This window comes from Crocodylus porosus, unplaced genomic scaffold (assembly GCF_001723895.1).
Source record: "Crocodylus porosus isolate Cpor-Errol unplaced genomic scaffold, CroPor_comp1, whole genome shotgun sequence".
NCBI classification, from domain to species: domain Eukaryota; kingdom Metazoa; phylum Chordata; order Crocodylia; family Crocodylidae; genus Crocodylus; species Crocodylus porosus.
Window position 1 is genome coordinate 71,452,659 of NW_017728931.1, and position 15,940 is coordinate 71,468,598.

The 15,940-nt window shown below is 40.3% G+C and overlaps 1 protein-coding gene across 8 annotated transcripts in view; it reads left to right on the plus strand.

Moving 5' to 3' along the window:
* The window catches only part of PPFIA2 (PTPRF interacting protein alpha 2), a 581,389-nt gene that overhangs the window by 493,832 nt on the left and 71,617 nt on the right, over positions 1 to 15,940 (plus strand). For all 8 annotated transcript variants that reach the window (XM_019543139.1, XM_019543142.1, XM_019543143.1 and 5 more), the window contains 4 exons: positions 4,509 to 4,644; positions 5,297 to 5,517; positions 12,755 to 12,992; positions 15,075 to 15,104. In XM_019543139.1, coding sequence (XP_019398684.1) covers positions 4,509 to 4,644; positions 5,297 to 5,517; positions 12,755 to 12,992; positions 15,075 to 15,104 — 625 coding nt within the window. The remainder of the gene's footprint in view (positions 1 to 4,508; positions 4,645 to 5,296; positions 5,518 to 12,754; positions 12,993 to 15,074; positions 15,105 to 15,940) is intronic.

Sequence of the window (15,940 nt, forward strand, 5' to 3'; positions counted from 1 at the left end):
TGATCACCCTGGCTCCTGGCTCAGGTGGGGACTGTAGCCAGGAGCCAGGCAGATAACCTGGCAACATGTCTCCCCAGCTGGCAGGTTGGCTGAGAAGGGAGTGGGGAGGAAGAATGGCAGCCTTCTCTCCCTCCCTCCCTCTCCCACTCCTATTGCAGACCCTTGCTTCATCCCAAGAGTGGCGAAGCAAGCATGGCCCCTGGTGCTGCCGCTTCACTGAAACTGGCCTGGGGGGGTCACAGTATTGGGGCTGCCTGGTGCTTCCTGGGCAGCGCTGCAGCCCCTGCTGGGGAGTCAGGCCTGCCCCGAAGTCCCTGCGGGTGTCAGGCAAATCCTCTCCCCCTTCATGGCCAGAGTCAGCCCCCACTGCCCATCAGCCCTGCCTGGCACAGCCTCTGTGGCTCCTGGCCTGCTCCACCTGCCACGCTGTAGTGTGGCTGACACTGGAGAAGGGAGGGGACTCGCATCCATGGCTGCAGCTCCCCCTGCCCCAGTCTGTCCTGCAGCGTGGGGCTCCCTGGTGAGTGTGGCCCACAGCCCAGCAGGTCCTGTGGGATAGCTGAGAAGGGAGTCGGGGGAGGGGGGAAACATCCACCCCATTCCCAGCAGAGTGGGGAAGCCGGCAGCGGGAGCTTTACTCCTCTGCCCCAGCTGGGAGCTCAGTCAATTCCCCACCAGAGGAGGGGGTGAGGACGGGGAATCCACCACGCTCCTGAGGATGTAAAAGTCCCTGCTGGCAGCTGTGGGTGGGGCCAGCCCTGCTCCATTGGAACAGAGAGCACAACCCAGCCCTGAAAACCATGGCAGGATGGTGGAGGACTCTGATTTAACCTGGACTGGGTCTGGGACAGAAGTTCCATGAACCAGTTTGGCTCAAATCAGTTAAATATGATACTACATTCAACCAGGTTTATCTTAAACCAGTTTTGGCCATTTTGAAACTGGTTTATGTGCACTTAACTTATGTTCTGTTTCAGGTTTAAGCTGGTTCCTGACCACTTAAACCTGTTTATGTGCAACTTCTGTCCCTGGCTCATATCCTGCTTGTAATCATGCTGGGGGCAACTTCCAGTTGCCACTGTCCTTGTGCCCCAGGCACCGAGCCGCACTGCTACGCTGCTGGTTCATGGATCCGTTAGAATGTCTTTGGTATTTTTATCTGAAAATCATGTGTTCAGTTCAAGTGCCATTTTAAAATTTAATTGTAAAAAGAAAATATATTTGAAATGTAAAGCAAACCTTGATATATTTTCAGTTTTCCTTGCTAATGTTTAGGCTAATGAAGACCAGGCCTAACCAAAATTTCTTAATACATGGGGAAGTTAGTTCATTTAAAAACTGAAATGAATGCTATTTCTAAAATAGTCCAAATGACAAGAGTTCATATTATAGGAATAGCCACGAATTAGCCTTTCAACATTTTATATCAATGTTTATCATCTCAGGCATAAATCTTACTTTCCTTCCCTTTGCCCTGATGATTTATGAATGAAGGTCCAGGAGGCTCATCATTTATGGCCACAGCATGGGCTCTGACATATGTTGTACTTAGAAACTAAACCCTAAAACATATTTTCCAGCATCTGCCTCTGAAATTGTTTATGGCTCTGACCTGTTTACTACAGGATTATTCATACTTCAGAAAATCTGCCCCGTTTCCCTTCTTGTTTTACTTGTTTGTAAAAGATACTATATAGGCAACTTTTGGACACTGTTGAATTTGGCACAGTGCAGCCTTCTTCAATGATCAGGTTTTCCACACCATACTGCCAGGGTCTCCTTGTTTTTTTAAGAGTGGTCCTCACTTCTGCTAGTAAGAGAGTAGTTCAGGCTGTCTCTGAAACGATTGCTGTTAGTGTTAATTGTGGGCTTTTTTTCCTGCTTTTGATGAGGACGTCTGGCTACTAGGAAGTCTGCTGATACACTTGCCAGGTGCTAGCAGAAGGCTCCATGTTGCAACTTCACATGCATATTTCTACTCTACAAATAGAAAGAATCGCCATAGCAGTTAGTGGTCCCGCAAGGCTTAGGCCCCAAATCATTTCATGTGCGTTATCAAGAGCATCCATGTGGTTAAAACATTATATCAGTAACAATGTCTTTCACTTCCTATCATTAGAATTCTGCTAGAAAATATAAGCTAATCACCAATTTGTTCAAATTGATTATCCTACAGTGAAGGTGAATCTTTTTTTGAAACCTAGTTACCGAGCATATATTGAGTAAAAGATAGAATTAGTATTCTCATAATGTGCAGACTTTAGCATTTTTTTTAATGATTACATTCATTTTGGAAATAAGTTATTCCCATACTGAACTTTTAGCTCTAAAGGTTAAAACCATAATTTTCCTGGGTGACATTCTTCTAGAAAGAGAAACAAAAGTTTGAGAAACCAAAATCCATTTTTTTTTTCTCAAAAATGGGTAATCTTGCTGTGAACTTTTTAAGCAGGTTGGTCATAAGTTGATTGGAAGGCTTTGCCTCAGTTTAAGAAATAATATAAATAGGATTTTTAAATATGGACATATATTTTCAAGATAGAAATACTAAGCTGTCAGGTTGCCTTCTACCCTCGTTGTTAATATCGGATTTTTTTTTTAAATCCCCTTATATTAGAGTAAGGGCTTGAGTGTGGCAGATGCAACAATATATTTGCTGAAAGCTAAAAGGCAACACACACGAAGATGACACCCTTTCCCATGAACTACTTTCTAGCTCTCTCTTTTTAGATTCTGAATTTCTTGGAGCAAGAACTGTTCTATCTTGTCTGCCTAGAAGGCTACTAGTATATCTTGGCTACTAATATATCTGCCTAGAACATTATTAGTATCTAAAATATACTTAGTACATTTTTACTTTCACACTGATGAAGTATTATGGATACAGTATTCATTACATTTCATTCCTATAATGTTGTCATGCTAGACACATCTTTTTCTTAGGAGTTACTGAATGATAAGGGCTAGCTAAATCTGCAGAGTTGGACTTGGATGCTCAAGGGGTGAATAGAGCCTTTGTGCTTCTTCTTTCCCTAGATAGGTAAGAGCTGCAGTGGGTCTACTGGCACTGCACTAGGCTGATCCTATCACTGGTGCTAACCTGAAAGGGCTCAGGGAAAGACGGGGCAAAGATGAGAAACAGTCTGGGTCTTTCTAGCACTCAGTCACTTATCTACCAGCCAGTAAAGCTGGTTGGGGCAGTGAGACACTTCTGCATCATTCAGTGTAGGGCCTTTCTGGAGTTGAAGCCATTTTCACTATCCATCCTCCTAGCAATGCAGCCCATAATCATGCCATGAATAGGTTTTGTTTAAAATACAAAACGTACAGGAGCTTGTAAACTTATGGTGTGGACAGGTGTTTATTTGAAGTGTTAAGAACTTCTGGGAAATTTGGTCATTGTATGAAGTTCCCACAGACCTCCTGGCTGTGCCACACATGGCACTACCCAACCCACAGGGCTGTGACTCTCCCTTCACTTTGACTGAAGCAATGAAGAGTCTCTCCTTTCACCCTACGCATGCCTTTTACCAATAGTAAAGGCCAAGAACTGATTTTGGAGTATTCAGACATTAGCTCAACCACCCATGAGTTCTTGCTCCTTCCATGTCTTGTAGATAATATCAGAGGTTCTTATGTGACAGCAACAGATATCATTTTGCCTAGCTGGAGGGTTTGGGAGGTGAACTCCTGCCATGGGATTTTGGGCAGGGGGAATTTTATCCTGTTCACAAAAAAAATATGAACACAAGCAGCAAGTCCTTACGATGACCTGTGAAGCTGCTCCTGCCTCTTGTGAAGTGTTCAGCATGAGAAAAAGACTCCTTGGAGTCATGGTCAGAGTCTAGGAGCAAAGTTTTCTGAATGCTGGAGAACAAAGCCACACTGTATGGCCCTATACATAACTATAATAGGGTTACACATGGTGGTAGAACTTATTGGGTTGCTGAGATGTTGTTGTTGGAAAGAGCTAACATTTATTTTATCAGGGAGACTCTTAATGCAAACCACTTGAACATCTCTATGCTTGCTTTTTGCATCATTAAAGGGGACTATTTCTCACAAGTGTAATAGCCTGTCCCTAGCCCTAGGCCATAACAGTTGTTCTAGTTTAATACCTCAAAAGTTTTCCAAGATACACAGCTTTCCACCCTTAAAGAAACCATTGAGCAGTTTGCTGACATTTTCTCAGAATGGAACATGTCTTAATAAGCCTATTATTACTTGTACATCTCCACCCTCATCCATGATTAGGTAACATCTTCATTGCAAATACAGTTGTGCTTATTTAGAAGTGTAAATGATTAGCCCATAATGAAAAATTTCAGGATTTGCTTTCTTTATTACTCCATGGTATTGTACAAGGTATTCACTTCATCATAATCTCTTTGTAATTTCTGTTGTGATACATAATGGATTAGTGTTTGTAAAAGTCTGAAATCCTAGAATGAAAGGCATTGGACTTTATTACTAATGTTTAAATTTACCAGATATTCTCTTTTTTTTAGACCTCATCTTGACACATCAGCAGAATTGAGATATTCTGTGGGTTCACTAGTTGATAGCCAATCTGATTATCGGTCAACTAAAGTGATAAGGCGACCTAGAAGAGGCCGTATGGGAGTCTGCAGAGATGAACCAAAGGTTAACCATTTTATTGCTTTCAGAAAAGATTTTGCATGGGTTATTGCATATATTGCTCAGTAAGACTACTAAAGACATCATTGAGGACTGGCATTAATTGTTCAGTGAAATCATTTGACAGTGATAAATTGCTGTAGTTGTAGAGTATTTATGAATTATCTGCTTTTCAGTATAAACAATATTAAGAGCCAATGTAAATCCCATAGACAGAAGAATGTACCCCATTGTTTGTAAAAGATACTCAGCATGTGGATAGAAGAATTCACTGTGGTGTTTGGGAAAGATATCACATCAGGTTACAGAACTTCCCAGTTCCTGCAGTTTGCAAAAAATGCTAAATACAGATGCAAAGAGGTTTCCATTCCTGCATTTGATTAGTGTAGGGAAAGATACTGGAGTTCAATAAAAGGTAGATGCCTAAGTCCCTGTTGTGCTTTTAAAAATATCCCCCTTGGTTTACACTGAATTACAGCAGAAGCAGTATGACAGTAGTTCACAATGTCTGTAATATATTTTAATGTAAATACAAATAAAAATGGAATTAATCACTCAGTCCATGTTTTAAATGTGAGCAGCTGTTCTTTTCCATTTCTAGAAATCAGATTTTGAATAGGCTTTTTTCTGAAGCTGCATTTTCCAAATTCCTGTCTAGGTGAAGTCTCTTGGGGATCATGAATGGAACAGAACGCAGCAGATTGGAGTCTTGAGCAGTCATCCATTTGAAAGTGACACAGAAATGTCTGATATTGATGATGATGATAGAGAAACTATTTTTAGCTCCATGGACCTTCTCTCACCAAGTGGGCATTCTGATGCGCAAACTTTGGCCATGATGCTTCAAGAGCAACTAGATGCAATCAATAAAGAAATCAGGTATGGATTTTCAGTAAAATACACAGTACAGCCTGGTCATAGGTCAAGCTTCCCTATGATGCATAGGTTTACTTCACATTGTCTGCAAAGAGAGCACCACTCAGACCCCAGTTTTTGGGTAACATAGGTGTTTATGTATAAATATATTTACTGTGGTGAAGCTAACAAAAAGTATTTTCCTTCCTAGGCACAGGGCTTCAAGGAATATTTCAAAGGAAGGGAACTTTCTGGCCCTTTAAAAGTAATAATTTAGAGAGAGCTAAAAACACAAAGAAACTTTGACTGATTTTCACAAACAGGTCTTCCTTTCAAAATTTTTGTCCACATCCTATAATATTCCTGTCTCCCATAAATGACCGCATATCCCGAAGATTTTATGTTAGTCCAAGCATGGGTCTGGCTAGTAATTATAGCTGTATTCTACCTGGAATTGGTCAGAATTACTCAGAAAACTTGGAAGCAAGAAGAAACATATCATGCTTTTCATATCCCGGTGTGTTACAGAGCTTGGAGCCAGAGGAAAAAATCATTGTCTTTTTTAACTTAATTAATATTTCATGGTAATTAAAAGACAATAAACATGGAACCAAATAGTGTCATTTTGATACAGTCAATTTTCAAAGTAAAACCACACTTTGCATGTTCTGTCAGCAAGAGCGTTTTAAAAGGACGTTGAGATAGATGTATTCTTTCTTCACAATTGTGTTTATAAGCTCTCAGTTTTGTGGAAAGATGAAAGAGATAATACTGTGCAGGTTTTAGGTCAGCCTTCTTGTTTTGTATACCATTTAGTACTCAAATGGAGAGTAGTTTGAAATATAACCTAGGATGGCTTACTTTTTGTTAATTTCTCATGTCTGCCCCTTGGGCAAGGTAGTTTCTAATGTGTAGAGCATGCTATAATGCATGTAACTGAGCACTTTTTGAATTGATATTAGACTTTTCTATTTTAGAGAGGATTACAGCTCATTTACGTAATGATAGATTTATAATCCTGAATGTTTGCGATTCCAAACATTTCTCCATTTGATCCATTCAGGGTTTTAATTGTGTTTTCTAAAGTGTCTTTTACATCAGTCTAATAAAGATAAAAGCCCAAAAGAATGTTTTTGTCATTGGAAGACCTAAATCTTGTTAAAATAGTATATTCCAAATATACACTAGAGAGAATGTTAGTTATGATTTCTGTTATAAGAAAATGGGGTCCTGCTAATGACCTAATTCAGAAGGCCAGAGTTTAAATAAACAATTTGTTTTTAAAAGCATTTCAGTGTTGCCTCTTTAATGATTAATTATTTGCTATGGTAAGTGTTGTGGCAAGAGAACATACATATAAGTAATGTAGCTAGATTGTGTTTGTGCTATACTAAATCAGATCATTGATCTGTTTATAGACAGGACCTTTCCTCTGGCAGTAGGTAGGATGTAATGCATTGAAATAAAGCAAACAAAAGAAGAAAAAGCTAAATTTAGTCATATTGCAGTGCCTTTGACGAAATGAGAAGCAGAGTCTCATAATTATGCCGACAGGTTGGCTGATGCTTGAAGCATGAATTTTGATAACTCTTATCTTAAATTTAGTTTGCAAAGTAAGATATTACCGATGCACAGAAGCGTCACTTGAATATTCCATTTTCTGAACATTAAGGAATGTTATTTGATTACTAGAATCATTCAAAAAATGATTATCCCCTTAGATTATATGTGTTGCATTGCATGTGTTTTTCTTGTCAAATAATATTCATAACAGCTTAGCAGATGATTGGAAATATTGAGATAAAATACTTATTTTTCACTTATATGTGCTTTATACAAGATGTTTCAGTACTTAGACTGCTAAAATGAAAATGATTATTTCAATTGCTTGTCAAACTATTAGATGCATTAGATCTCTTATCAGATCTCATTTAAGAAGGTACTCTAGACCCCTTGTGGCAGTTCTTAAATGGATTTTAGGCAAGAAGATTGTTCACAGCAAGAGACCTCTTAGCATTATGTATTCAAGGCATTATGGCTTCTTTCGTTATAATGTATCTAAATTCACATTTTACTCCAAATAGCTGGTTCTGAAACACCAGTCTTTCATTTCGCTGTATTACTGGGATTCAGGCATTGTTTTCTGCCTGTAATATATATTTATGAATTATGGAAATGTAAAAAAACCCAACATAATTTATAAGTTATGATTCAAGAACACAATCTAAACATCCTAAGGTGATATTTGGACCATATAAATGTTTATAGATATCATATTCATTATCAAAAAGAGAAGTGTTTTATGATGAGAATAAGTACATTTTACACCCCATTGTCTAGTTAAATCTATCAAGCTTCATTCTCTTATTTATTAATTTACGGGGATAGAGCAGGCAAATTGTTTTGAGAGTTGTCTAATTTTATTAATGTGGATTATTCTAACAATCCTTGCATTTTCATTTAGGTTCAAATTCAGTTCACACTTTGGCCACAGCTTATCAGATTAAATATATATTTCCTTGTATATAGTAGAAGCCAAGTATAGTTAATACTGAAGCCAAATTCCCATTATAAATCTTCTGTTAAGCCCTCTAACCCTGTTGTGTTTCTCTCATACTAAAATCAACTCTTCTGAAGTTTTACATGCTAAATTTTGTTGTTGGCTAGATTATTCAGTAGTTGGGAAAGAGAGGACCAGGAAAAGGAGTTTTACAATTCTGGCCATTAAAAACGTCCGTATCACTGATTTTTTAAGTATGTGTGTCACTTATTTTAGCATATAAACCATGCATTTATTTTGTTCGTGATCCTTCTTGGAGGTAAAGTGGCCTCCCCATTATGGAAGTATACCCTATTATCTCTGAATGTGATGTTTTTGGTGCTTGCACATCAAGGCTAGGGACAGAAGTTATATGTAAACTGGTTTAAGTGATCAGAAACTGATTTAAACCTGTAGAAGGTCAATACACATAAACCAGTTTCAAAGTGGTCTAAATTGGTTTAAGATAAACCTGGCTGAATGTAGTATCAGACTTAACTGATTTGTATCAAACTGGTTTATGCAACTTCTGTCCCAGATCCCTTTCTGGTTTAAGTTAAATCAGAGTTCCCTAGCATCCCAGATGCTTTGCAGCCCTGGGCTGGGTTTTGCTGTCTGCTCCAGAGAGCTGGGCTAGCCCCTCCACTCTGCTTCCCAGCCTGAGTAAAGGAAGAGACATGGCCCCCTGAGGCAAAGGGAACAGGAAGGCGGTTTATTCTGCCCCCTCCCCTACCATGGCACTGCAGCCCCTGTCACCCTCCCAATCCAATGGCAGGGGAGGGAGCATGGCCAATGCCAGCTGGCATGGCCCCTGCCATCCACCTCCACAGCCCTGCGGCTCCAGCCAGGGTAGCCCCATGCCTCTGCCCTCAGCAACACACACAGCCTGGCTGGGCTCAGCCCCGCAGCCAGCGTTCCCTCTCAGCTGTGCGGCATGTGCAGCCGCACAGGCATGCTCATACCACGCTGCCACGCATGCCTGCACGGCCGCATATGCCACGCAGCTCAGAGGGAATGCTGCCTGCAGCCCCAACCGGAGCCACAGCCCCAGACCTGGGTAGATAGCAGGGCTATGCTGGTGGCTCTGGCCAGGCCCTCCATCACCCAAGCAAGAGTAGGAGGGAAAGCTGGACAGACCCCAACTATGGTCCTGTGCCCAGAGACAGGGGAGTTTAATTCTCTTTCCCTCCCCGACCCTTTACTTGAAGCCCTACTCCAGCCACTGCCTCGCCTCAGGAACAAGCCTGGCAAGGGCTGCTTCCGTCCACCCTCCCCAGGCACAGCCTGGCTGGCATCCCTACAGGCCAGGGTGGGGATTTAAACCTTAGCTTAGGGGGTCTAGTCACACCCACAGGTCAGAGTCCCTCCAGACTTGCAGCTGCTGCAAATATAAGGGAGGGCTGCTCAAGTGCCTCTTGGCTTCTAGCCTGAGCCACTGCAGGCATGCACCTACACTTCCAGCATTAAACATGCATGTCTGTGTACTTGTAAATTAATTCAATCTTTGCAGATTACACTAACCTGCAAAGATTGAATCAATTTTGGCTCTGGCTTTTTGAATGTCTGTCCCTAACCCAAATCACAATTACCCCACTTCCCCAATACAGCTATGGATCTCCATAGGAAGTGATTCTCCTTTGCCATGGCAGAGTTCATATGTTCTCAAGCATTTTTGTAGGAGAAAGTGGCTTACCCACCTGTTCCACCTAGATGATTTCTTCCTCCTTGGGCCATCCTACCACCCAACTTACAAATCAAATTTGCTTTCTAAAGTCAAATAATACATTTATTTTCAGAAGTCTCCTCTACCAGATTTTACATTTCAAGAGAAATGTTTTTGTATTTCCAAAGAAGACATACTGCAGTAAAACATTCTTGTTAACTGGCCAAGAATTGGGGAGCCTGCATTATAGACATCTGCAAGACAGTCTGTTTGTGTTGCTTTCAAAAATTAGACAGCTATTATTGACTTCTTTGTGCCCGTTTCTTTATCATGCACAATTATTTCATCTGGAATTTCTGTTTCCAGCTACCTTTTTAACATTATACACCTCCTTTGTGACAGTGACTTTTTTTTATCGTATGTGCATGAGAAGGGAAAGAAACAAGAAAGATTAGGTACATTGTAAATTAGCCTCTTTTTTATTCCTAATTTAGTGAAATTCATTCAAAAGCTGAGGGCTTGTATAGACCCTTTTCAGAAAATGTCCAAAAGAAGCCTAAAGTGTCTGGGGCAGATCTCGTCCCCTTTTTCTGGCAGTTTTACACCTCTCTGGCAAACCATAGCAATTATCAATTCAGTAGCTGTTGTTTGAGAATGATCTTGCCTTGGGATAACCTTAGGTGCATAGAATCAGGATAAGAATTCATTTCCCTGCATTATCAGGGCCCTGCTACGTGTTCAAATTAAAGCTGGATAGAAACCATCTGTAGAGTTATTAAATATTTTCAGACACTAACTTTATGACTATTGGCTCTTTTTATAGCTGGATAGTCATTTTTATTATTTGATAATTACTTTGCATGGGTGGCTGGCCTAAGTATACTGTGTGTTTAACCAGTTAATTGCATTATGTATGGAACATTTAGTAGGGGCCTTAGAGTCACATCTGGGGCACCATTTTTGTTCCCCAGAAAAGCCCCCATGTTCTAAGTCAACCAGGAATAAGATAAAGATCTGAGGCTGTTCTGACTTACCCTGGGTTGAAGGTACAATCTAGATGAAACTGCTAATTGGTAGATACATAACTGGTTGAATTACAGTGCTCAAAGAGTAGTCATCATGGCTCAGTTGTAACTTGGAGAAAGGAATCAGGTGAAAGACCCCTGGGTCTTTTATGATCTTGGTACTATTCAGAATCTTCATTAATTACTTTAAGGATGGACTTAAAGGACTCCCAGCCACAGGGGTGCACCATGCTCAGCTACAAGTGAAGGGACTCTCAGCCCCAGCAGCTGCCAACTGAGAGTCCTAGCAGCATGGGGACCCAGAGTGAGGGTGCTTGATGCATGGGACCCAGAGATGAGGATACTTGATGCACGGGAGGCTGTATTGCAAAAAAGGGGTGCTGTATTGTAAAAAAGGGATGCTAGTAAGCCAAAAGTTGAATATAACTGCAAAAGCAGCTAATAGTATATTGAGATGCGTTAGCAGTGTTGTTGTAATTAAGTCACAGAAAGAGATTTTTTCACTGTATTCTGCATTGGTGAGGTCTGGAGTTTTGTATCCAGTTTTGGAATTATTTAGTCTAGAAGAGACAAGGCTAAGAGGCAGTGGTGTAGTTGGGTGGGGCAACTACGGCAGTTAACCCAGGGACACCAGGGGCTGACTTCAGGGGAGGGGACAGGACAGAAAAAACATCTACCGAAGCTGCACGATCATGCCTTCCACACGGCAGCAACTGCAAGTCACTACTGCCCCTGTGTGTGGCATCTGCCCTAGGTGCCCAGCCACATCATTATTCCTCTGCTGAAAGGAATTTGGTAAGTCTTCAAATCCAAAAAAAGGGTTAACTATAAAGAAGATAGCATTCAATTGTTCTCCTTATCCACAAAGGACAAGAAAAAAAGCAATGCGACAAAGGAGATGTAGTTTGAATATTAGGTATAACTTTCTAATTATGTGTATGATTAATAGAGGTGGTGCAGTCCCCACCACTAGAAATTTTTTAAGTGCACATTGGGCTTTTTTTCCTGGGAGAGTTTTGAAAAGGATGATCCTGCTTTGAGCAGAGGGGTTGACTGGATGATCTGTTGAGACCCCTTCTTTTAGGGGACTGGGTCATGCGTGGTCTGGCACAGGAATCAGGCCTCCAAGGGAGGGTTGAGAATCCAGCAGGTGATTACCAACCTGAAGCGGTGTTCATAGCACAGGATCAGAATCCAAAAAACCAGCAACTGCGTTACCAGAGCTGGATACAATCCATAGGGCAAAGTGAGAGGATGGAGTCAAGCTGGTGATCAGAAAGTCACTTCTTAAAAATGCTAAAGTGAATCAGTAGCAATTAGGACCCTGGTCTTTCTACTCTCAGCATTGTTCCTTCTTCATTAAACTTTGTTTAATGCACTTGACAAAATTGTTCACAGGAAACACCAGAAAAGTCCAAACTATTTTTTTTAAATCATACATCCTTTTGCTCCAGGGGAGGGCCCATGATTACCGTGAAGTAGTGTCACGTGGCAGGAAGCATGATGTGACACTTCTGCCCAGTAGTCATGAGCTACTGCTCAGTCACTGTCACAAAAAGCTGTTCCTCCATGCAACTGCACAGTAATTCCAGTTACTGTGCAGTCATTTAGTACCTGTTTATACAAGTTTATATTTGTTTATACAAGTACCAAAAGGCTGTGTAGTAACAACTGCGCAGTCAGCATCTCGTGTAGATGCGGCCTGTATGTTGTTACAGAGGCCGTTGCTCATTGCTCCCAGATGACCATGACAATTTGGTATTAGGATCTGAGTTAGCAAAAACTTTTTTGATATCAACATTTTGTCCCCTTCAGCTGTGATATGGAAAATGTATCTTCATAAACTACTATCAGAATTTTTCAGACAGTTGTATTCCTCCAGTGAACCATTGTGAGTTTTTATACATCTCTAGTAGTACAAAGTAGCTGCAGAGGCAAATTTCTCCGCCTCTGTTTGAGAAGAAAAGGTGCCATTCAAGAGTGAAAGTCACCTAAATATACTAACCTAAATATATTTTTTCTTTTCTCCGTAAGGTTAATCCAAGAAGAAAAAGAATCAACAGAGTTGCGCGCTGAAGAAATAGAGAACCGAGTAGCCAGTGTGAGCTTAGAGGGCTTGAATCTGGCCCGAGTTCACCAAGGTACATCTATTACTGGCTCAGTGACAGCTTCATCACTTGCAAGCTCTTCTCCTCCTAGTGGACACTCAACCCCAAAACTCACACCCCGCAGTCCAGCCAGAGAAATGGATAGAATGGGGGTCATGACGCTGGTAAGGAAATGTGCAATGGCAGATTTAAGCATAATATGTATATAAATAAACCTGTGAGAATCTTTTCACTATTTAGCTAGTTTTCTTAATGTGTATTTTATCCACCTGTTCATCGCATGATGTAAGCCCTTCGGAAAAAGGACCGGTTTGAATTTTATTAGGAGTGCAGTACTCGGCACATTAAGGCTGTGTTCTCTTCTTAGGGCCTGTTGCATGCGGCAGGTCATAAAAATTAGTAAAACAGTGGTACTGTAACTGATTAATATAGAATTACTAATGCTAAGCAAAGATATCTGAAATGGTGCTGTTCATAAATAATAGCTTGCAGCAGATGCCAAAACTGTTAAAAACAGTCCATTTCAAATCTTCAGCAGATGTCTAACGGAGTTATTACTTACCTTAAAAACTTTATACATTTTATTTTATATTATTTTATTTTCTGTGTCGTATATGTGACATATTTTATGTTTGGCAGTAGATGCTTTCCATTCCGTATATATTAGGTACTTGAGTAGCTGATTTGTTTTCAGTATTCTGTTTAACCAATATTATTTAAAAGCTGCATTTATTTGAATAGTTCATTAACCCACATGGAGTAGATTCAGCTAAGAAGTTTGTGATTTGCAGCTTTGTGTTTTGTCAGCTGAAAACAAATTAAGCTAAACTAAAATGAATGGGGACAGCATTTTGAAAAGCTTTGCAAAAGATTCCAATTATGATTCTAGTGTACACATGGATCAGTTTAGCAAACTACTTTGCAGCCAGTGGTATTGCTGCAGTTCATGTTGATATACCTAAGCTGGCTTTAAGGTTCAGTGCAGGTGCAAATGCTACTTGTGATCTCGATTATATATTCAGGTGGCTAGCCCAGCTTAAGCTCCAGGCTATAGGATTTCATGTAGCAAATTATGCACTGAGAATTTTTGAGTGCTACTGCTTCTGATCTCAATTTAATTTCAGCAGGAGGTGAAATGCTTCCTTGTTTTTGCTGCCTGAGAATGTACAGGACAGATGTCCTTTGGCTAAAAGGTCTAGACTGGGAAATCCTGCATGGAGATTAAGGCTCCAGGGAACCCAAATTGTGAAAATATCTTGTATTGGTTGGATGGGTGCCAATAACTGCAAGCTGATCCCTCAGTCAGATCTATGTAAATTGTGTAAAATCAGCTCTACAGAGGTTGTTCAGCTCTGGTTATATTTAAGAGTGACATGTTCGCTTAAAGTAGGATTGTGAAGGAAAGGAGCAGTGCACATTGTAACAGACTTCCACTTTGACGTTGGACACCCATGCACATGCTCCAGCACGTTGTGCAAGGGGGCATTTTAATTAGAGCGGCTCTCGGGAGCCGCTTTAATTAAAACATCCACAGCATCTCATGTATCTGGTGTCCCACATTTCAAAATGGTGGTGGGGGCACTTTAACTAAAGCTAGTTCGATGAACTTTAGTTAAAGCACTCCTGCCTCCATTTTGAAACGCCGGAGCGTTCTGATTAAAATACTCCAGCAGACTTGGTTAATCAAGTAAACTGCCCACAGTAAAGAGGTCTATTCATTTGGATTAATTATTGAAAAGCTCAATTACATGAAAACATTAATTCAGATTTCGCAGAGCAGGAGACAATTTCCCTGTGGCATGTGTAGCAGTTGACATTACATTCTGCTTCCATACTTGTATTTTAGTGAAATGTTCATATCTTTGAAATACTAGGCACAGTTCCAGAAGTATTTGTCTTTTATTATTGCTCATTTTAGGGGCTGTGGTTTATATGAGATCTGAGTAGAAGAGGCTCTAAAAATAAATATAAACATGAAAATGTATGTATATTGTTCCTTAGGCGTATGTAAATGAGGGAGATGATTGTAACAGTGGGTAATTATTTGTGGGGCAGGGAATTTTTGTGGATTTAACTCATTTTGAAATTTTGTGAAGGGAACTGTTACTGTGTGTGCCATGTGTACTTTGGGGGCCTTTTGTACTGTTTTAATAACAAAATAAATAATGCATGCAATCCCACTCTTTCTTTGATCAGATAAGATTTACTAATAACTGCCTTGTTGTTGCTTTTGTCCTCCATCAAAGCCAAGTGATCTAAGGAAACACCGGAGAAAGGTATGGCAATAGATGTTTTTGTGTTTAATAAAGGTATTGGATTTCTGTAGTATAAACTTTGTGTTGTAAGGAATTTCTAGTTTTTGATCTGAACATTTGGTGAAAATGGATTTTTGCTGACTTCAACCTTAAAAGGTTTGGAAATTTGTGAATCAGTTAAGCTTCTCGGATGACTTTATTCAACAGTAAGTTCTTTAACACAAACCAGGCCTAGTTATATGCTCATCCTGTCATTAAACATTTTGTTCATTCTTCTTCTTGATTTATTAGCCAGAGGCTAGTGTTTGCTTTCGTGTATAATAGAATAATGTACAGTTTTCACATAACCGCTTGTATGTCATTGTTACAAATTTCTGTTCTTTACACAGTTATTTCCTAGCACTTTGACTACTTCACAAATAAGGTGAAACCTTGGACTTGAGCACATATACATTTAAGAAAAACATCCTTTTTCACTCGGTGTGCCCAAATGGCAGTTACCATAACTGACATTTTTGTTATTTACACATTGTTTGCAGCTCTACCGCTGGTGCTCTGTGAACGTGTACTAAGTGTACTATGACTATATGCAAGTCACAGAATTCCACCTGAAATAAATACACTTGGAGGGAGGAGGACACTCCCATTTATTACCCTCATAGCAAAGTGGTTAAGGTAGTCACCCACAAAGCACTACACCCAAATTCTAGACCCTGTCGCCCAAAGGGGGTCAAAACCTGCATCTCTTCATCTTTTCAGCACAGTGGTTTACCTACTATGCCACAGGTTAGGTATTATCTAGACCCGTCTGGATGGGATGCATGGATCAATAAGATGGATGATATGCTTGGAAAGGA